Below are 24,692 nucleotides of genomic sequence, written 5' to 3' on the forward strand. Positions count from 1 at the left end.
CCAAGATCTTTGGGTTATAAACTTACATTTCAAGTTTCATCAAAATCAAAAGAAAACTGTGACCTCTAGAGGGTCCACAACATTAATATACAGGTACCATATTTTTACAATATTTGAGTACGAAAGGCGGCCATTTTGTCTGTCAGTTGTGGTCTGGTTTTTACGATATTTGAACTCAGCCGCCCTTAGGGTGTAACGGTGATATACTGAAACGATTTTTTAAATCAGATAAAAATTATGACCTCTATAGGGTCCACAAGCTAAAAACACGATTTTTCGTACAAACAGGGGCCATAATTCAGGAAGTTACGGTCCGATATGCGCGAATATCAATAGAAACCGAGATCTTTGGGTTATAAACTTACATTTCAAGTTTCATCAAAATAGGATTTAAATTGTGAGCTCTATAGGGTCCACAAACTAAAAACGTGATTTTTCGTACAAACAGGGGACATAATCCATGAAGTTTTGGTCTGATACATGCCAATATCGGATAAGAATTGTGACCTGTAGAGTGTCCACAAACAATTGTGGACGGACGGACAGGGGCGACATTTTCATCTGGATGTATATAAATCTATTTCATCATTTCCAAATTGATAAATCAATTAATTTAAGAATTTGAAATATTTGTTTGTCATTTAAATCTCTTCAAATTTTTCGATGTCAGCTGAACTGCTGCATAAAAGAGTTACACCTTTATATTCAATTGCTGAATCGGATACAGCCATGTCAAACAAAGATTTAAAGGAACTAAATCGCTAACATTTGGGACCTAGAAATTGACAAAAGTGGGTTGCAACGCATATAATAATGTAATATGGTTGTATATAAACTGATTTACATTCAATGGTTTCTGTTTTTACTCCAATTTCAAATCAGATATGTTCCATGAAATAAGCCAGCAGTCTCAAGGGAGTGCAAATTTCTAGCGTCTGGTTATTCCAGTCTACATACGCCGTTTGATTTGGTGTAATGTGTCTATCCTCGTCCATCGAGTCTCTTGATACAACTGGGGCTGAAGCGTATTATGGTACACGATTCGTGTACCAATGGTAAAATGTTTATTTTGTCTTAAATATTGGATATCAAAAGCCCATCTTTTTCCGGTAAGATCACAACATGAATGTTGATTTAATTTGACAAATAAATCGTATTTTCAATGTTGAAGATTTTGGATGATATTCAGTTAGAGACTTAGCTACTTTAATGTCAGAAGTTACCTCAAAATTAGTCAAAGATGTATATAGGTGTTCATGACATGACATGGCATACAACAAATCAATTCCAGAATTCTGAAGACTCAAAGAAAGTTTGGATAATGGTTCAAGAATTTGAGTGAAGAAAAGAAGGTTAACAACAAATTTGAAAGATTTCAACTTTTTTAAGTAACCTTGCATTTTAGCCTGGTCATCCTTTTTGACAGAACAATCTGAAGCAAGGCTCTCAAGGTGACAGACAATAAGTGGAAAAGTCTTAATCAGAGAATTACATGCTCTCCGTTTGTGCTAAAGCCATCTGGTACCTGTGGCCTTTTCGGGTTTACTTCTAGTCTCCTCCATTATTTCACCTAACTGTCTTAGTTCTCTTAAACGTTTTGGTCTGGTATTATACAAGGTCCTTAGACTATTTAGCACTGACATTTAATTCTGAAAAGTCAGTTGAGGAAAAGGCATCCTTAGCAGCCAACTCAAGCCTATGGTTCATACATTGAATAATTACAAGCCAGTTGAACTCTGCCTGTAACCTAACAGCTAGTCCTGATTGAGGCCCCAAGTTTTACACTAGCACCATCTGACATAAATCCAACAAACTATTCAAATCATTAACACCTATAAATTTTGACATAATTGGATTTTCTTTTTCAGCAAATACTTTTCATATCGTTTGGTTTTCAGCAAATACTTGAAATTCTATTCATATCATGTTTTACTTTTGCTTTCGTCACTTCCGTTTTTTTAAATCTTTGTTACTCATCTATCGTAGCAATGATCTCTGTGTTAAAATTATATTTGGGACGTGTTGAATCATGTGTGATAATGGCTGACACCATATATTTGTCTTTTAAGCAAATTTTTGAAATTCTACTGTAACAATTCAGTTTTTATCAAATATTTGAAACTTCTGTTCGTTTTGAATGTTGATCATTCAGTTCTTCCATATGACCTTCTGTAGGAATGTACCTAGGCGAACCTGCACAAATTTCTCATCTGCAGGAAGAACCCAGAGGCTTCTGTGTTCTGACGTGGTGTTTTATTTACTTTGGGACCATAACCTATCAGCTGAAACAAGAATCAAAGTTTTCAGTCATATTTGAAATAAACCTCTCTATCAGGGTCAGTAGGGGGCATCCTGATGTACAGAAACCAGATGATATTCTTTTCCGAAGGGCACTTTTTATTTATAGGGCAACTGTGGCACCATTCTCACGAGAGAAGAATTTTGTCCGTCATACTTGAAACAAATCAGTCTTCTACTAGTTCTATCGGGATTTTGTGATGTGTTCAGTTTGGAACACGTTCTGGAGTAGGAACCCAGGGGATTATTTGTTCTGAAGTTGTGTTTCATTTACTTTGGGACCATACCCTATCAGCTGAAACAGGAATCAAAGTTGTCCGTCATATGTGACCGGCCACATCTAAATGAATCAATAATGAGATATAGACAAAATAAGTGAAAATATTGATTTGAGATTTTCACAAAAATGAGTCTATAAATATACTATCTATCGACACAGAAGATCAAAATAGCAATAAAACATTTTTAAACACCTGTATTTGAACGTTTTGTAAGAGTATCGTATTCTTAAATCTGTCCTATTTCTCAAAATTCTCGGTGAAATTAGTTATTTTTCTTCGCTCGAAGTGGGACGACCGGTCATTCCCCTTGCATAACAATTGGCATCGTTGTAAAGCGCAGCATCTCTAGTTTATAAATATGATCAAAATATTGTCGAAGAATTGATTTTGAACGGATACAATCGAGTTTTACTCCCCCCCCCCCAAAAGAAATATAAATAAACTCCGCCTGTTGCCATGCTGACCACACAACTTCTTTGCTGATTGGCCCGGACAACGCGTGCAAGACATTATCGATAAATTATTGATTTTGGCAATGTTTTTGGGTACCTACATGCAATTCACTCTGATAAGTGGCAGAAAAAAAATTAATTCTGATCGTATAGATTGCCGTTGAGTGTTAATCGAAACCACGTGGCTGATGATGTAAATTAATTGACAAGCGGGTGTGTGTCATTGAGTAATACTATTACTAATCAACTGTCACGGGTCAATGATAAAGCCGTCGACAACTCATTATTTACTCTGAATAATTAATCCAAGTGGTGATTGTTTGATATCTCATATCATCTTTAAAAAATAATCTATAGGCCTTAAATGGAAATAAACAAAATGGCCAATAATATTCTATTCGAAGAGAATTTTATTGATAGCTGAATTCCGTTTAACGTCGCTTCTCCATACAGCATGCAAAGTAAGGAATGCATTTGGGATATTATTGTTTAAAATTCTCTTATCACAATGGGTCGAAAAAATGAGAACGACCAACGAGCTGAAATGCGACGATTCTCGAGTCTGCCATTGAGTATCCTCCGAGTAATGTTGATATTTACATCAAAGCCAAAATGCACGAAAGTGAACATAAGCATTGACTATGAAAGTGACATTTCTATAGGGACTCATTTTTTGATAACGTCACGGTACCTGAAAATAATAATAGACCTATCGTACACGCAAAATCTTATTTTGATTCACGTGTTAAATGAACACGCGTACAGCTGTTGCGGCTTCTTTGATGATTATCCAATCAACAATCTTAATCTCCTGACCACTAGCTGGCACTAAGGTGCTAATTAATTGATGAGATTAACTGAGTTAATCTCACTAAAGTTATATTATACACAACAGACTACTAATGTATAGTTTGTTCTTCAGTATAACACTATCATGTGAATATTATGCCGTATGTGTTGTGGATGTTTCGTTACGAAAGGAGTGTATTTATTACGATTTTCGTCGTCAGCAGCCTTGAAATCCTAAATAAACAACATATTAAACGACAAAATATAGCAAATAAATTGCGGAAATAGTCGGATCAAATTTTTACTACGATTTTCGTCTTCAGCACCCCTGAAAACCCATGAAAAGATATATTCACGACAAAACAGCGGATAAAGGGCCTTGTTGCTATGGGATTTTGTTTTGGAACATACCAAATCTTTGACTTGCTTTTTCACAAAACTTACTTTTGTGAGTTGGGTAGCTTCTAATGGACACAGCTCAGAGAGAGAAGAGAGAGAGAGAGAAATGGGGTTTAACGTCCACTCGACACAAACTAGGTCATTTCGGGACTAACATATGGTTTAATTTTATTTACATAATTCGCTTGCGCGTAGGGGTCTTTAGCAGTGGGAGGAAACCGAGGACCCGGAGAAAACCCACGAGGTTGGACAGGCGACCCTACTCCTTGCCACGTACAACCGGGGATTTGAAACCACGCCAGTCGACTCAATGACAGACTTTATGATACAGCGCGCACGCTAACCATTCAGCCATCCAACCCCCCGGACACAGCTCAGTCAAATTTTGCCCAATTCAAACAAACTATACATCAAATTGAAGGTAATGAGTTGGAGAATGTGAAAATAACAATAACTCAATTTTCAAAATTTCCTCATTGTGACTCAGTATGCTGTGGGGGTCACATATTTGAAATAAACCTGTCTATCGGGGCCAGTAGGGGCGTCCTGAAGTACAGAAACCAGGTGATATTCTATTCTGAAGGGCACTTTTTATTTATATGTCAACTGTGGCACCATTCTCAAGAAATAAGAATTTTGTTCACCATACTTGAAACAAATCAGTCTTCTACTAGATCTATTGGGATTTTGTGATGTGTTCAGTTTTGAACCCGTTCTGGAGTAGGAACCAGTGATGGGATTTCAGAAAATTTCTTGTCGGACATTTTTTCCCGAAAATAAAGGGGCATAACTCTTATCGTAATTTAAGCAGACGTTTAAAAAACACAATTAAGAATCACTTGTCAACAAAATATATTCAAATTCATATGTAAAATAAAATACATGCACCTCGTTATATTTCATGTTTAAAACCCGTACGGTATTCAAATTCATGTCAATAATATTCCTACAAAATTACATGACATCGTAATACAATAGAATGCCAGCGTGCCGACTGCTGCTGATCTGTTTCAAACTCCCCCAAAATTACCGTATTTTCGGGTCATACGTCGGTACATATTTCAGCAAAGTCCAACATTCGTCTGATGCTCCGTTTCGATTTATATACGGAAGGTAAAAAAATGATATCCCAAAATTTATTTGGCCGTAAACCGTAGTTAACGACGCTCTAATACAACGAGCGAGTGACACCAACTGCTAAATAATTGCATTCGACTGTAGCACACACTTCCGTCTAAAACAATTAACTACTTACGTCATTCCAATCGAAATATTCATCAACATTCCTTAGCATGTTTATTTATTTATTTAAAGACATAAACCCCATTCAAAATATGATCATAAATCCGACAATATGCCATCAAAATAGAATCTTTTCTCGGATATCAGGCGTATTGCATTCGGCACGTATACATCTCTTAATTTCATGTGTCTTGCGAGATTTTGTACTTTCATTTTAATTACTGAACTATATAAGCGCCATATGCGTGTGTGTGAAATATCTTTATTTAACTTCGGCTGCCACCGAAAATATATGACAGACAAGTTATCGGATACAATGTATGTTGATTTGAGGTGTTATATACTATCAGGATATGTGACATATATGACTAATTTCTATGTGTTATTGTCCGACACAAAGGAGATTAAAATGTGAGACAATGGAGAAATCACGGGTTAATCAGATTAAGTTTATAATCACTCTTATTGGATTGATATATCATCCGACAAAGGAGAAGCAATGACTTCTGTTCAGGATTGATTTGATGAATTGTCCGATAAAGAATTAAGGCAGCCAATCAAGGCAGAATAAGTAGTTAATCAAGGTAGGTGTGTAGACGATATAACACGATAAATAGTCGATCACTTAATTACCTAATCAATCCAGCCTATTATCAACGATAATCGGGTTGCACGGTAGTTATACACTCAGTACACTATATTAATTTTGGAATTTGAATATTATTCACCATGTCTTGATGTCCGATTGGGCATATTCCCGGTCGGACAATTTTGGGCGTTTCGAAAAAAGATTCGGACAAGTCCGGAATATACAGGTAAAATCCCATCACTGGTATGAACCCAGGGGATTATTTGTTCTGAAGTTGTGTTTTATTACTTTGGGACCATACACTATCAATTGAAAAAGGAATCAAAGTTGTCCGTCATATTTGAAATAAACCCACGTACTCGGGTCACTAGGGGGCGTTCTGAAGCCAGAAGCCAGGGGATTTTTTGTTCTGAAGGGCACTTTTAAAGTTTGCCTTAGCAACGTGAGCATATGTAGCGAAGATTAACTTTGTCTGCAAAAATTTGAATTAAATCGACTTTTTCCGCGATTTCGGGGGCGTATAGCCCCTAAACCAGGGGATGTGCAACTTAAGAATTCCCATTCTGATCATCGGCCATCATAGTGCCTCTGTTAGGCATAGAGCCAATTTTGTCCGCGAGTTTAGGAACAACGGTCAGCTAGCTATGCTACTACTTAGTCTTGGCTTTTCTTCATTGTTGGGGGAAAAAAACTGAACCCCATCTTTTTTTCAGTGTTGGGAGTGCAATCACAAGCCCGACAGCAAGGGAGCAGTAGCCACACATCCTACAAATTAAATCATCATGATAAAAAGAAAATCTTAGCATGTTTTCTCTATTTTACTAGTTCAAAAGGAACAAAATATGGGGTGGCCTGACTATAGACATACAACTGCACCAGTTATAAAACGTGTATATATTTGCTGCCTAAAGTTTTGGTATTTCACTATTATATAGTAACAGATTGGTACTAATAGTATTACAAGTCATGACAGTAATGTAACTTTGTGTTTAGGATGGCCTAATAGGTCTTATAGGCCTTGCAATCTACAGAAGTACCTATAGCCAACTGTGGTTTTCTCTAAATTTATATCAAATCCAGACCAGACTATGCTAAAGTTGCAGAATGTCATACGTTATATACATATGATGATACTTGTAGTCCATGGGCTAGGAGGGGTAACTGTGTGCACCCCCCCCCCCCATGAATAAACATTTTTGGTATTTTCACATTGCCTATGATCTGCCCTTTCAGAAAAATAATGTTAACAGCAAAAAATACTGGGACTCAAGTTGCCATGGCAACCGTTTTACGACCACACCCACTTTTTTCAACCGTTCCAAAATCTACTTGTAGTGAAATTAAAAAAACCCATAACACTTCTTACAGTGGATCAAATTCCATATATTTTATTCCAGCATATTTGTTTTTCTTCCTTTTTTATAATGTGTGTATTTCCATTATTTGACCGTGTCGTGTATGACCTTGGCAGAGGTCAAACTTCAACTTTTCTGAAAAATACCCTAAAAAATACAATTTATGCAGGTAACAATGCACCTAATAAAAAAATATCCTTTTTATGTTAGTTATTTCTGTTAGTTTAGTATTCATTCATGTATTGCCTCTTCAGAAAGGGGGGTTGGATGGCTGAATGGTTAGCGTGTGCACGCTGTATCATTAAGTCTGTCATTGAGTCAACTGGTGTGGTTTCGAATCCCCGGTTGTACGTGACAAGGAGTAGGGTCGCCTGTCTAACCTTGTGGGTTTTCTCCGGGTCCTCCGGTTTCCTCCCACTGCTAAAGACCCCTACGCGCAAGCGAATTATGTAAATAAAACTAAACCTTATGTTAGTCCCGAAATGACCTAGTTTGTGTCGAGTGGACGTTAAACCCCATTTCTCTCTCTCTCTCTGCCTCTTCAGAAAATCAAGTTAACAGTAAAATAATAGCTTTTGTAAGCAATGTCACCCTTCTGTTGGCCACGCCCATTTTAGGTATTTTGCCTAAATCACACCAATAGATGGAAGTTAAATGCACATAACTTCTGTCATAGTGAAACCATCTTTGCATATTTGGTATCAATATGTTGCTTTTAAGTAACTCTTCATCACTGAATTTAGTTAGTAATTTTATATTTTCATTTGTGACCTTCAGAAAGGTCAAATTCTATTTTGAGGTGCAAATTTCCTTTAAAATTCATTTTTGTTTGGCCCTAAAAGACAAAATAGGAAAATCAACTTGTTGCAGTTTTCAGACTCTCTTGAGCGTAGTATTCAATCATATTTTTACTATAATAGATCCTCTGCTGTAGACCTATACTTTCCCAAGAATAATTAAAGGTTTAATGTGAGGACATTAAGTTAAGAGACAAAAACAAAAATTTGTGTTTTAAATATGAAATTTTTTTATGGTGTCGTATCAGCTTATTTTGGCTACTGCATTTTTTGATACTGACCGTAGTAGGCCCGCAGCCAAAATTTATAGCGTGAAGTTCCGCTACATGGTCCTCCCAAATAAACAAACTATACATTTTTGGAAACCTTATAACACCAGGAACACAAATCCAGAGAGTTCCAAGCAAAAAGTCTGCACTAACTCGATTTAGGGCCAGATGAAAATTGTGATAATTGTCAAGTAAATGCAATATTTATATTAATAATTGTGAAGTTGACATAAAATTTAATATTGGCAAAAACACTTGATGCCTTCATCCTATGCAAAGAATATGCTGTTGGTGAAATTTTGATTGAAAGCAAAATGCAGAAAACATAATGGACAGGGAAACAAACAGAATTTGAGGCTAAAGGTTTAACAAATATTTAACCTGAAACATAGCATCTACAGATATTTAGTTTTCTCACTAAAATAGATATGGCCAAAATTATATAATACTGTATTGGGAGTGACAATATTGTAATGAAGAGAAAAAAATATCAAATGGAGTTTAATGTCTTACTGTTCTGTACCAACCCATATAATGAAGATGGGCGTACATCATACATTATTGTTTGAGTGGGGGGGGGGCATTGTACGTGTACAACTAGTATGCAAGTGTGCAAGGGAGCCGCGGTGACTCAGTAAAGGGCTGGCTCACTTACCGGGCGGCCCAGGGATTGATCCTAGTCTGGCGTAGTTTCTCCTTGTCCGTGGCTCACAAATCAGGATGTCCGGGGTTTGATCCCCTGTATTGACCAAGACAGTTCCCCAAACTTTCCAGCATTGTTTCCCCTTGTCAGTGGTGCAGGAAGAGGGGCGGGTGGGGGGGGCTGTGATGGGCAGCATCTAGTTATTCGGATGGAATATAAAACTGAGGTCCCGTGCACACATTGACATGCACGTAAAAGAACTTTAAATTTGAAATAAAGAGTAGACTGTAACGTTGCTGTTTGGACCAAATCCCCCCATAGCCTAATGTATGGCAGGCGTATGTACATCTTCATTATGACGGTTGATTTTTTTTCTCTTCATTACAATTGCCACTGCCTTACAGTATTATTTAGGTTTTGCCATATTTCTATTTTAGTGAGAAAATTACATATAGATGCTTTGTTTCAATTCAAATATTTGTTCGGATTTTAGCCCCAAATCTAATCTAAACTAGAAGTTTACATATATATTAGTAGAAATACTGTTTTGGGAGAGCTTATATGCTCGCCCGCCCTCCCAGATTGGTTGAACCGTCCATTTTTTGGGCAATGTATTTCAGTTTTTCAGGCACAAGCTTCAAATTCATTTTAGTTAATGATTGATTCATTCAGAATATTTGGGTAACAACTTTTTCAGGCAAATAGGCTCAGCCCCCCCCCCCCCAACTCAGATTAGCCCCCTACACCCCCTTACCTGTTGTTCAATTCGATTCAGTTTGTTGAATCAAATATTGTTTCAACCATTGTTTTCCCTCCCATCCAAGCGACAGGGCATTGTCCTTCCAGCCAACTCCCATCCCGTACCACTGACAGGGGGATACATGTACATACCTAAATGTAAATGTAGTAAATGTGAAAATGAATCAAAAAGACTGTTAAAGAAACCCAACTTGATGTTTATACATGTAGTGAGAGTGATGATGATAACGACTAACTTTGATGACATTTAAAGTGCAGGGTAGCTGCATAATTTTGATTTTCAATGACTGTTTTACTTCAATAAATAATGTTTGTCTTTAATCTATATTTGTTACCAAATTAAACAATTATAGATATCGTTTCAGTTTAAGTGTTTGTTATTCGACCTTAAATATCTTAACTAGAGGTTTACAGCAAGCTGTAGTAAAAATAAAGTAGGGTCTAACTGAAAGGGTATATTGGTGTGGGTTTATGTTTTAGTGGAAAAAATCACGTGGTTTGAATGCGATTTACAAAACTAGCCACATAGTCTGGTCTCCATTACTTCATAGACATATTGCTCAACCAATGTCAAACATATCTCCTTGCTCATCTGATTAGGCGCTCCTCCCATAATTTCTGGGTAAACATCCGCTCACCAACCCTTGCAGTCCCCTGTGACCCCATTAATGATATAAATAATGGGCTTGCGTGCTCACACATGGTCTTGTGCGTCATACAAAATTTAGCAGTCAACACGCACCTGAAATACGGTTACCAACTGCAGACATTTGACAGAAAGGGAGATAACTCTCTATTACCATTAATGGATATCAAAAATTCTGTATGTTCCCTTGTCCATTATGTTTTGTGCATTTTGGTTTAAATCAAAATTTAACCAATAGCATATTCTTTGTACGGGATGAAAGCATCGGGTGTTTTCACCAATATTTAATTTTATGTCATCTTCACAATTATTAGTATAAATATAGCATTTACTTGACAATTATTACAATTTTCATCTGGCCCTAAATCAAGTTAGTGCAGACTTTTTGCTTGGAACTCTCTGGATTTGTGTTCCTGGTGTTATAAGCTTTCCAAAAATGTATAGTTTGTTTATTTGGGAGGACCATGTAGCGGAATTGTGTTTCTAAGCAAGCTAGAAATTTTGGTTGCAGGCCTATAGTAGAAAAATCCTAATTTCGATCGACTGATGATATCCGTTTATCCATCGAATAAACGATGACAGTAATTTATTCAGGAATATTACTGACTTTAACTTCAAGTCATATCTTAGTCTATTCAGTATACGACATTCTCTATAAGAAATTACCAAAAATTATTTTTGTTGATGTCTGGTTATATTAAAGTTAACAAGAGTTTTTAATCACCCTATTTACTACCGGGACCTCATTTGACCCAATTCTGACCGGTTGGTTTCAAATGGATTAAAATCATTGTTCTTATCAAAAATGCTAAATAAGATCTCCTCAAGAGATTCGGGAGAGCTTTCTCAGGAGTGCGATTTACCCTTTTTATACACCCACATGGAAATGTGGTTGCATATTGCCGTCGCCCTCGTCCGTCCGCCGTCCACAATTTCTTGTGAACACTCTACGTACTACATTTATCATCTGATAATTTTGAATTTGATATATGTTGTTTGCATTAGTGAGAAAAGAAGCCTATTTAATTTCAATAACTTCCGATAATTTCTTCTGGAGTTATGGCCATTGTTTCAATTTGTTGCACCCTGTGAACGCTCTGACAAAAGTTATCAACTGATCTGTATGAAATTTATATGCATCATTTAAATTAGTAATACAAAGAATCCTATCGAATTTCAGCAATTTCCGTTCATTACATCTTGAGTTATGGCCCTTGTTTCACTTTGTCGCACCTTGTAAACGCTCTAATGACTCAAGTTATCATCCGATCTGTTTAAAATTTATATGCATCATTTAAATTAGTGAAACGAAGAAGCCTATTGAATTTCAGCAATTTCTGTATGAAATTTATGCATTATTTAAATTAGTAAAACAAAGAATCCTATTGAATTTCAGCAATTTCCGTTAATTACGCCATGAGTTATGGCCCTTGTTTCACTTTGTTGTACCTTGTGAAAGCTCGAACGACAAAAGTTATTACCCAATCTGTATAAAATTCATATGCATCATTTAAATTAGTGAAATGGAGAAGCCTATTTGAAAGTCAGCAATGTCTGTCAATTACTTCTAGAGTTATGGCCATTGTTTTATTTTGTTAAACCTTATGAATGTTAAACGACAAAAGTTATCATCCAATCTGTATGGAATTTATACGCTTTATTTGAATTAGTAAAACGAAAAAGCCTGTCAAATTTCTGTAGATTACTTCCAGTGTTATGGCCCTTATTTTAGTTTTTAGAACCTTATGTGAACCCTCAAATGACGAAAATTATAATGTCATCTGTATGAAATTGTCTATTAAATGCCACTAATTACCTACAAAAGAATAAATATGCGACAACCCTTGTCGACCGCTCGGACGATTTAGCTGCTGTGGGTGTATGTTTTGTTGCCTGGCAACCTATTTTCCAATTTCAGGAGAGCTTTTTTTGACTCCGGGAATATATTCATGTGAAGGCCTGATAATTTGAAAGTAAACCATATGTGTACTTCCTCAGCATAAAAACCTCGAAGTACACGGTACCAGATCTACAGTGTGTAATTATACAGGCTTCACTAAAATGAAAAAAAAAAAAAAATGATTTACAAGAAAGACGCAAGAGAAATAATGTGACCAATCTTGACTGTGGTCATCTCTTGAATGGCAATAGTCTGCCAGTTGACGTCACAAGGTCGAACATCAAACAATTTTAACAACAAGGGCGATAATCTCAACAGAATCTCAGAAAATGCTAAAATAATGAATAATAAAGTGTAGTGAGCAAACAGTATTGAGTTCTGTTATCTAAACGACCGTATTAAGAGATGTTATCTGAAAGACAATAAGAATGCTGAAGATAAAACTTACCCTGACATCGTAAAAAACATATTCTGGATCATAATTGATATTATTCAATAGTAAATACTGAAATGAAATGAAATGAAATGGAGTTAAATGTCCTACTGTGCTGATGAAGATGGAGTAAATACTAAAAACAGAAATCATAATTTTTTTTTTTTTTTTACAAATGGTGAAACAATACAACTTGTTGGATATTCACAAACACAAAGTCTTTTACTCCTTCTCATTTGTCGCACATGCACAGAGCAATCCGTGTTCTTATTTAGTACCTGCTGATCACAAATGTATACAAACCACAAACAATTTGTCAATGAATATGCTGATGATGTATGTAGATTGTAGATCTACCCTTCTCAGTTGTTGTTTTTTTTAGAAAAGAATGATGACAAATGATATTTAATCATCAGCGGGTTCGCTGGTACGTTCAAACGGTACTGTGAGTGTTTTTCGATAATTATATATTTATCAATAATGGATGTGATAGATTTTTTGATTTAATGTTTGTGCGTAATCACCAGGACCATTTTGATGTGAAATATATGTATTGCTTTTGTATTTTGACCTATCTGTCATGGAGAATATTTACATTGTGTCGATCAGCTGTCAACTGTCAAAAATTCAAAATGGCCGCCCCGATGGGCCTGACGTTAGCAACCTTTATTGACAAATAGTTTGATCTCTGCAACTTTTATTGTAAACGCCATAGTGGTTGACTGTGCCTTGTTGTGCTCTGTGTTTTTCGTGCCTGTGATTTATTGTGGATTAATGTGGTTTTCGACATACAAATATATATTATTAATGCGCAGGCGTGGTAAAGCCGTTACTTTCAAATAATTGTATAACAGTTTTTGATAAGTTATAATTTGTTGATAAATTTGCGACAGATTTCAGTTCTATTGTCGTGCATGTGGAACATTTTTATTCGAAGTAGTGTTTGCTGTTTAAATGTAACTATTGCGAAGAAACATTTATTTATCGCCTTTTCATTAAAATTTAGGCCTAATTTTAGGAAGCCTAGATTGAAAACATTATGTAAGCGCCTAGGAGGCAGCTGTGTATTTGTCCTGCGTGTGTTTTTGTTTAAAATAGTAACTCTGAATGCAGTATTTTATCAAAATGTTTCATAATAATTTGTATCTGTTGTGGCTAGTGAGCTATCTGAATCAACTCACCTACTATCAATCACAACTGAACTCTTACAACAATAACATTCAAGCCAAATCTCATTGTTTTAGTAATAATAATAATAATATTAATAATAATAGAGGCGTGAGGAGTGGAAAGCAGTGGGTTAAAAAGATTGATGTTTTAAATCCAACTACTACTATTAGAAATGATACAGTAAAAAGACACAGAACAGTAAACAGGGGCAATCTTGTTACTATTCCAATAATTTCTGAACAAATCGATCAACGCCCAGACATTACACAATTGTGTCTTAATGCATGGCCCGTCGAAAATAAAACAGTCGCTTTGAATGATTATATATACGACAACAATGAAGTAATTGGGAGAAATCAAAGACATTTAAAAGTTATCACCACCAAGAGACCATATGAACCTCTAAACACTAATCCACTGAATATTAACATTAATCATAGCAATCTCATCCAGCTTACCTCAAACTCTATCAAAAATCACAAACAGATCAAAAACTTTAGAACAAAACAGAAGATAAATAACAATCTTATACAAATTAGAAAGGCGGTCGAAAATGAAGCGTCAGTATTAACAACTTCGTTTGGATTAATTAATGCCAGATCCGTAAGAAATAAAACAACAATTTTATCTGATTATATTTTTAAAAATTCTATTGATATTTGTGGAATAACTGAAACGTGGCTGAATAATGACTGTTCGGACTCATCGACAATCGCAGCTTTAGTACCTGATGGATATTCTATACAACATTGCCCTCGCGGTTCACGTGGAGGAGGCGTAGCACTTATATTTAAGTCATCTATTAAGTGTAAGAAAATCCGTCATGACCGTTTTGATTCTTTTGAAATTTTGGATTGTTCTCTACAGTTTTCTTTCAAGGAAACAAGGATTATTACAATTTACCGCCCGCCCAATAGCAAATTGTGTCAAAAGTTTATGGAAGAATTTGGATTATTTCTGGACGAGTTGATGATGACTCAGTGTTGCACTATTATTTGGGGAGATTTTAATTTTCATGTTGATGATTCCAACGACTCTACCGCGGTTGATTTTTGTGATATGCTGAACAATAGATCTCTCACACAACATGTTTCTTCTTCTTCTCATAACGGTGGACATATTCTCGATCTGGTGATAACTAATCCACGTGATATTAAACTGGATAATCTCTCTGTCTTGGACAAATTAATATCTGATCATTTTCTGGCAACTTTTAATCTTATGATCCAGAAACCACAACCAACAAGAAAGACTTTAACATATCGAAGGTTTAAATCATTTGACATAAATAAATTTAAAGCGGAAATAGTGAACTCGAATTTCAATGGCATTCAACGTATTCAAGATATACAAGAGAAGGCAACCCAATATCACTCAAAGCTTGCTGAAATTTTGGACTCGCTTGTTCCTCTTCAAACGAAAACATTTACGATTCGTCCCAATACGCAGTGGTTTAATGATTCTATTTTAGAAGCCAAAAGGGACCGTAATAAGGCTGAACATCTGTGGCGGAAAACAAATCTACATGTCCATAAACAGATTTATAAATCTTTAAAAAACAATGTGAATAAATTAATTGATGATGCTAAAATTAAATTTTACTCTGATAAAATAGAAAATGGCGAAAACAGACAAAAAGACCTGTATAAAGTTGTGAATTCCCTTTTGGACCATAATGCTGAGCGTACTATCCTCCCGGACAATGATAATGACATTGAACTTGCAAATTTATTCTCTGATTTCTTTCAAATAAAAATACAGAAAATACGAACTGAACTTGATGATTTAAATAAAACTATTTACTTTAACGCTCATGATTTTGATAAGTTAGAAAATTCTGTTTATTTAGAAAATTTTAACTTGGTTAGTGAATCTTTTATTTTAAAGCTAATTAAATCGTCTGCTCCTAAATCTTGTTCATTAGATCCTGTTCCGACTTCTGTTCTTAAGGACTGTCTAGACGAAGTTATTCCAGTTTTTACCAATATTATTAATTCTTGTATATCATCCGCTACTATTCCCAACGTTTTCAAACAAGCTTATGTTACCCCTTTAATTAAAAAGTCTACACTGGATCCTAATGTTTTTAAAAATTACAGGCCAGTCTCTAACTTAAGTTTTATTTCTAAAATATTGGAGAAATGTATTGCTTCTCAGATAAAGGCCCATCTAGATGATAACTGTTTGTATGATCCATTTCAAAGTGCTTATAAACAATTTCACAGTACCGAAACAGCTTTAATCCGGGTTTCAAATGATATTTTAATGGAAATTGATAATAGAAAATGTACATTTTTAATTTTATTAGATTTATCTGCTGCTTTCAACACGGTGGACCCTTCCATTCTTCTACGTAGACTTCAATTTAAATTCGGTATTTGTGGCTCTGCATTAAATCTTTTAGAGAGCTATCTTGTGGGTAGAAAACAGTGTATTTTAGTTAATTGCAAATCGTTGTCTGAATCTGTTTTGTCATCTGGGGTTCCCCAAGGTTCTGTTCTTGGTCCGATTTTATTTACCCTCTATACGTCACCATTAGGAGATATTGTCAGAAAATATGGTCTCAGCTTTCATTTGTATGCCGATGATACTCAATTATATATTTCATTTACACCTAATTGTCCATCTTCTTTCAATTTATCAAAATTGCAACTTGAGAACTGTATTAGTGAAATTAGAAAATGGATGTCAAAGAACTTTCTAAAATTGAATGATGATAAAACCAAATATTTGTTATTAGGCTCAAGGCATCAATTAAGTAAATCTGCACAAGATAACCCCCCTGTTGTAATTGGTAATTGTGATATATTTTCATCTTATTCTGCTCGTAATATTGGCGCTATGTTTGATAGTTTTATGCTTATGGGAGCTCAAGTAAATAATATTTGTAAATTGTGCTATTTTAATATTAGAAATATAGGTAAAATACGTAAATGTGTAACTGTAGAGGCCACTAAGTCACTTGTTAATTCTCAGGTCACTTCTCGATTAGATAACTTTAATTCACTTTTAGTTGGTTTTCCTTTAAAGCTTATAGATAAATTACAAAAAGTACAGAATACTGCGGCTAGACTTGTTACTTTAACTAAGAAATGTGACCACATAACTCCTGTTTTATATAATTTACACTGGTTACCTGTTAAATATCGAATTGATTTTAAGATTTTATTACTTACTTTTAAATGTTTAAATAATTTAGCTCCTGTTTACCTATCAGATCTTTTAGAACTTTATACACCTGGCCGAACATTACGTACATCAGATAAACTACTTTTAAAGCCCAAAACTGTTCAACTAGTCTCCTATAGTCAGCGCTCTTTTAGTTATCAAGCACCTGTTTTATGGAATAATCTACCATTTAGTTTAAGATGTTGTACATCTCTGTATTCTTTTAAAAAACAACTTAAAACACATTTATTTAATCAGGCTTTTAACTGACTCTGTATACAATTGTTAACATGCCCATAATCTTGTTGTTTATGTGTGATTTACATTGTCACTTTGTAAAGTGCCTCTGAACATGTTATATGAAAGGGTGCACTATATATATTCTGTAATAATAATAATAATAATAATAATAATTCCATTAGGGTTATTTCAAAACCATCTAAATGCATTTAGCTTACAGGTTTTATGTTTATAATCTTTCTAAACAATCTCTTATAATTTGCATGCAACTGTATAGCAACACCACTTTTATACATGTGGGTACGGTCATTAATTTACAGGTGCAAGTCACAAAACCATGACAATTAGGCCGCATTCCATGGGCACAAATTGTCGTTGCAAAAATATTTTCGTTCCTGCAAATCCGGTCTAGAAGAAATTTTGTAGGTGTATAGTTCATATAAAGATATTCGTTTTTTGTAATTTTCTCAAAAAAATTTCATAGTTCTTCGTTGATATTCTTCTTTGAAATCTGGACTATTTATTGATAGTAAAATTCATAGTGCGCGAGGTCACTGGGCAGAATTCAGCGTTGTTCGCCGCGTCACATGATCGTTTTTTCCACAATCGACCAATCACGTTATTGTCTACATTCGCGTGTGTTGTTGGTCAACACAAAATGGCGTGCTTCACGAGGAGCACATTGCAGTTGTACATGTAGAAGCTATGTACACGAAATGGCGACAAAGGCTCAAGTAACTTGTATTGTTCACTTAAACAGTGTTAATAAGGGAGGTGCAGAACCCTTTACAAACACAAAATAAGGTGAGACAAATATTGTGAGGTAGCTATAGACTGGTTTCAATTGGATGGAAATGACCAATCCATTGCAGCATTTTTCGATACAAATGGATTTATTACGAAGGATATTATACTGAAGATACAGTCGGCAGTGATTTTGGATTTCACCCAACGTTTTATAGATGTTTTCAGAACAAAACAGTTAAAAGATGCGAGAAAGAGAGTGAGAAGGCAGCGTCTACATTCAGTCAGTCCAACCGCAACTAAAAACTGTCACCACATACAGACTATTACTGTGATGTGGTCATAATATATTTTACAAAACATTATAACAACTGACTATTAGTATATTAATCATTCGACAAAAATAACAATTCACTCATAACATAATAGGCCTATTTTAAAAACGGTTTCACCGAACCTTCAACAAGATATGGCCACTTCTAATCCGCCTAGTAGAAGTAATAAATAAATGTAATAAAGGTGCATCATAGGCTACAGACCATAAGTCCAGAAAAATTTGTGAATGAAAGAATTGAATATAACCATCCAAGTCAACCCAGAACATTGCATGCTGTGATTCAAAGAAAAGACGGGAATACTAATTAATCAAAGTTTTTGATAATCCCTAATTAAGTCCTTCACACCCCACTGATAAAGTAACATGAGCTGAACATTAATGTCCAGTCGACACAAAGTAGGTCATTTTGGGGTCCAACATATGGTTCCTTTTTATTTAAATAATTCGCTTGCGTGTAAGGGTCTGTATCAGAGGGAGGAAACTGGGGGACTCGGAGAAAACCCACAAGGTTGAACAAGTGACCCTAGTCCTTGTTACGTACAAGCGGAGAATTGAAACTACGTCACTTGACGCAATGACAGACCTTATGATTCATGTGTACATGTTAAACCATTCGCCACCCACTCTCCATATTAAATAGATGTCTTTGTAAATTATGTATGTTATAGTTATACAGTGAATTAAGTATAAATGTCTACAGTGTATTTAAATTTATGTATTAAATAACGTATATGAAAATATTATCTATTAAGAAATATTGGTATTTATATTATGCAATATTTATATTAATAAATATCATTTGATACATAAATATCAAAATTCAAATGTTCTTTTTGGCCATTATGACCCTAATGTTTTGGCCGTTATGTAGTTATGACCAAAATGTTTGACCGTTATGACCAAATACTTGAGCCATTTTGGTTTAGGGCCTTTATGTCCATAACCCCTACTACTAGGCCTAGTACTTAACAACTTTAAAAACTAAAAGTGTGTCTCATTCACCCCTACTCCTTAATTAATCTCACCAAAGGAATCACATCATGGTGCAGTACTTGTTACTACTTCATCAGAGTTAAAGAAGTCAGTTTTATCAGAGATCTGTATAATTTTCAAGAAAAAATCCAAGTATGTTCGAGCGGGGGCCACACAAAAGAGGGACAATTTAGTCCAGTGCGAAATAAAAACAGCATTTTTATTATTTTATTTAAAGCACCAATAACACTTTTGCTGCTTTGATAAGTCCAGTGAAACAAATACCGGTAGCTTATTCTAACTACTAAATGAGTTAGTGTCTTACTCTTAGTGGAAAACCTCTATTAAATTGTATTTGATTTATCTTAGGTGATCAAAAATATTTTTCAAATCAAAGGTAATTAGTTTTGGATTTGATCTACTACATGTACAGTATCTGTTATAATTGTTTAAAGAAATCAGAATTTTTATTAATCAGAAGCAAGATTCAAACATTGAAAATGTGTTTGGCACTTTTATCGATGATTACATGTACACTATGTCGTATTGATGGGGGGGGGGCCATCTGGTTCATTCGCAATTGCAGACAAAACCTATTTTTCTATATGAGAATGAAATTTGACAGCTTTTAATCACAGTCAAGTCTTATTTGAATTCATATATCTATTGTAAGATTATACATTGTAGATGCAAAATTTTATTTCGTCCATATGGGCTTTTCCCTGACAATTCTGAGCTAGTTCAAGTTATTTAAGCATTTATTCTTAATATTTCTGCAACTTTCTAGCCTATTTCGAGCTTGAACTATTAAATTGGCAAATTTTATTGGAGAACTTTGTTGACATATTGATTGCACGAATATTGATAGTCCGATTTGTAGGAAGGTTTAGCGGGAGCGAAGGTGACAAGATTTTCACCCTGAAAATGCGGCCTAAATGTGGTGATGCTCTTGATTCCTTTAAAGATACATTATAAACATTATTGTCAATAATGATTTTTGTGTTACAGTCCTCGTCCAGGTTTGTTACTCTTGATATAGTCCTCGTCTATTTCTTATATATTCCTGAGTATGTTACAGTCCTCGTCCAGGTTTGTTACTCTTGATATAGTCCTTGTCTATTTCTTATATATTCCTGAGTATGTAAATGAGTTGGGTTCCTGTGTGTTTTTTCCCGCTCTTTTCATCACAACAGAATTAGCAGTGCCACAGACAGGACGTTTGTGTCTTATCCACGATATTTCCATTGATAACCCTCCACCTCCCCTGCTCCACCTTACACTTAATTTCTATAGTACAATTTGTTTAATATGGCTTTTGGCCTGTTTAATGTGCCATTTATTTGTAATATGATTTTATTTTGTATCATTATTATTAGTGTTTATTTGGCCATTTATTTATTAATTCTTAAGCCCAACCCACAGTTTTAAGACTGAAATATGATGTTATTTTGTATTATTAGTGTTTATACATGTAGTATTCTTTGTTAAAGATTTGTTTTCATTGATAATGCATATTTCAGTTGATTAGTCATAATAAATGACATTGTACACCATCCGTTCTTTTGTTAGTTTGTTCTTTGCTCGGTTATTGGGGGATGGGGTTAGTTTAAATGGAGACACAAATGTAAGATTTAGATAAAGAGCTTGCCATTCTTGTTATAATAGTTCTAAAATAGATAATGTAAAATGAATAATTTTAAAATTTCATTCAAAGTACTCTTCTGCGAGCAAAGATATTGCCTTTGAAGGTTTGACAAAATGTGTGCAATAATTTCAAGCACCGTAGTGGTTGTTCGAAGCTAAGTATCTCTCCTCCATTTTTAAATTAAATCAAAATATGGCTGAACCGTTCTAATCTATTTAATTCAGAGAAATCTGATGCCATCGAGAGTTAATTATGGCCTGGATCAGTTAATGTCTAATTAATAATTTAGAAAACATTTCTGGCCTAAAGAAAGACCTGCAATAGGCAGATTTAGCTCTTGCATGATGTATGTTTAAGTGTACATAAATCTTATAACATTTGTCGACAGTTGACACAAGAGACCAGGGATAGAACTTTATTTGAAAACACACAAGCAAAATTTTGCTTGTTGATTTCAAATGTACAAGCAAAAATAGGATTTTGAAGAAATTCAAGGGGCAATTTTTTTCTTTAATGAAAAAACATAAAAAAAAGTTTGTGTTCATTCGGCCGTACATATTTTTATAGCTACCCTTGAAAACTCGTTTTTTCTCATTCAAGCGTATACCTTCTTGAGGATGCATTATATAATACAAGGATAGTAAATTAAACTATAAAACATAAGTACTATGTCAAAAAGTGGCCATTGATTTAGCAATTTTTGGGATCACGGACAGCTATGCATGACACGTACGTCCAACGCTGAAGTGAATGATAATTAAATCAGTCTACCGGAACTCTCGGCATTATTTATATTTCTGCTTTATTAAAATTTATTTCAATCTGAAAATCAATGATTCCTTTAGAAAATCAAAGTATCGGTATAAACAATTTGTCAAGATTTATAGAAATTGAAAAGAAACGGATAATGCTAACGGGTGGAAATGTGAGCGAGAAGTCACGTGACGTAAACAAAGCTCCTTATATTATAGTATTTATTCATCATTAAGCAATAAAATGTCGTAAATAACATCAAAAGGTAAACATTTTTTCAATATTTGTGTTAAATATCATCCAGAAAAATCAAAACCGCGATATATCCCCGTGGTGGTACGTGTTTTTTTTACTATTAATAAACTGTTTGTGTCCGTGAAAGCAACGTATATTTTTGACCGATGTCGGAATTTGTTTGATGGAATATAACGACAATAATGAAAGGACAGATAGTCGAACACTAAAAGAGGTCATTTATGATATGTGTGTATTGTTTTTATTGAATAGGGTAAACTCCTAGCCGATAAAATATAAGATTTTTACCCCGATCAGTTCGGGGGAGTAAACGCATGCGCAGATGTCACAAAACGCTGGATATAGACATTGCTTTATTTACATTTTGCAAGGAACTTGTGACGGAAAATAATCTATAGAATTTCCGTTTTTTTGTCATAATTATCGTCTTGATTTTGCGTAAAAGAAGAAATCATGTTATTCAGTAACAATAATTGAAAAAATGTTACACGCATTTTGCGTGTTTGCGTCTGTCAAATTCGATCCCTGTAAGAGACACTAATACTAGGGCTGTACGATATTCTCGATATAGTCATTTATCGTGATATGGTATTTTCAGACCCAACTACGATATAATGTAGCCAAAAATCGTCGATATAGTGGTTTATCGAATATCGCCAAAAACTTCAAATATCGAAAAAAATTATCACAAAAATAGATAATAAATACACTATACAGCAGTGGAAATTAGCGGACGGCAATAAACTATAATAAAACTAATGTTTTGAGAATAGTCAAATGTTGAAAACACTTACGCAGTGTCCGCAGTCGTTTTTCACTGCATCGTGTATGCTTTACTTTTACTTTGTTTTTAGTCGACAATAAATTGTCAGTTGTTACTACATGTAAAGTTTAGGCCTACTAAACGCCTGAAATTTCCCACGACCGCGGCTAATTACCACGCTATAAATAGATTGTCATATTTTTAAAAGATAGGTTGCCAGGCAACAAAACATACGCCCACAGCAGCTAAATTGTCCGAGCAGTTGACAAGGGTTGTCACATATTTATTCTTTTGTAGGTAATTAGGGGAATTTAATAGACAATTTCATACAGATGACATTATAATTTTCGTCATTTGAGGGTTCACAAGGTTCTAAAAACTTAAACAAGGGCCGTAACTCTGGAAGTAATCTACAGAAATTGTTAAAATTCAACAGGCTTTTTCGTTTTACTAATTCAAATAATGCATATAAATTTCATACAGATCGGATGATAACTTTTGTCGCTCGAACGTTCACAAGGTTCAACAAAGTAAAACAAGGGCCATAACTCTAGAAGTAATTGACGGATATTGCTGACATTCAATAGGCTTCTTTATTTCACTAATTTAAATGATGCATATGAATTTCATACAGATTAGGTGATAACTTTTGTCGTTCAAGCGTTCACAAGATTCAATAAAGTGAAACAAGGGCCATAACTTTAGATGTAATTAACGCAAATTAGCTGAAACTGAATAGGCTTGTTAGTTTTACTAATTTAAATGATACATATAAATTTCATACAGATCGGATAATAACTTTTGTCATTAGAGCATTCACAAGATACAACAAAGTGAAACAAGGGCCATAACTCATGGCATAATTAACAGAAATCGCTGAAATTCAATAGAATTCTTCGTTGAACTAATTTAAATGATGCATATCAATATCAAACAGATCGTATGATAACTGTTGTCATTAGAGCATTCACAAGATTCAACAAAGTGAAACAATGTAGTCAATGAAAATTGCTGAAATTCAATAGTCTTCTTTGTTTTACTAATTTAAATGATGCATATAAATTTCATATAGATCGGTTGATAACTTTTGTCGTTAGAGCGTTCACAAGGTGCAAAAAAGGGAAACAAGGGCCATAACTCCAGAAGAAATTAACGGAAGTTCGTGAAATTAAAAAGACTTCTTCATCTCACTAATGCAAACAACATATATCAATTTCAAAACAATCAGATGATAAATGTAGTCTGTAGAGTGTTCACAAGAAATTGTGGATGACGGACGGACGGACGGATGGACCGACGGCAATATACGACCACATTTCCATGTGGGCGTATAAAAACGAATAATTTTAGAAAACTCTACAAAACTTAATTTCTGAAAGCAAGAATAAAACGATCTATAAATAGAATACCGCAGATAATCGAATGCTTGAATGGAAGATAGTCCAGATCATTTAGTATTTGTTAAACTGTTTGAACTTACAATTACAAGACTTGAAGACCGCATCTACTTACTTCAGGGTCACAAGCAGACGCTTTTTAAACATCAGCGGTAATATTTAATTTAATTATATGTACAGGCATAAGTAATTTCTCCTGTTATTGTGTTAAAAAGCATTGAAACATTTTTATCCAAAAAGGATGTTGTTTTGTTCATTTTAATAAACTATATTATAAAAAAAGCAATGTTTAAAGTGTATGAATAAAGCAATTCTCACCCACAATTCTTACTCACACTGTTGTCAGCTTTAATACATTTATATTTAATTTATTTATTAGCAAAGTGACATTATTAT

The 24,692-nt window shown here is 34.5% G+C and overlaps 1 protein-coding gene across 5 annotated transcripts in view; it reads right to left on the reverse strand.

Moving 5' to 3' along the window:
- The window catches only part of LOC126808779 (5'-nucleotidase domain-containing protein 3), a 457,910-nt gene that overhangs the window by 356,149 nt on the left and 77,069 nt on the right, over positions 1 to 24,692 (reverse strand). For all 5 annotated transcript variants that reach the window (XM_050533756.2, XM_050533755.2, XM_056100816.1 and 2 more), the window contains one exon: positions 12,868 to 12,924. In XM_050533756.2, the coding sequence (XP_050389713.1) occupies positions 12,868 to 12,924 (57 nt within the window). The remainder of the gene's footprint in view (positions 1 to 12,867; positions 12,925 to 24,692) is intronic.

Source organism: Patella vulgata, chromosome 1, assembly GCF_932274485.2.
Source record: "Patella vulgata chromosome 1, xgPatVulg1.2, whole genome shotgun sequence".
NCBI lineage: Eukaryota > Metazoa > Mollusca > Gastropoda > Patellidae > Patella > Patella vulgata.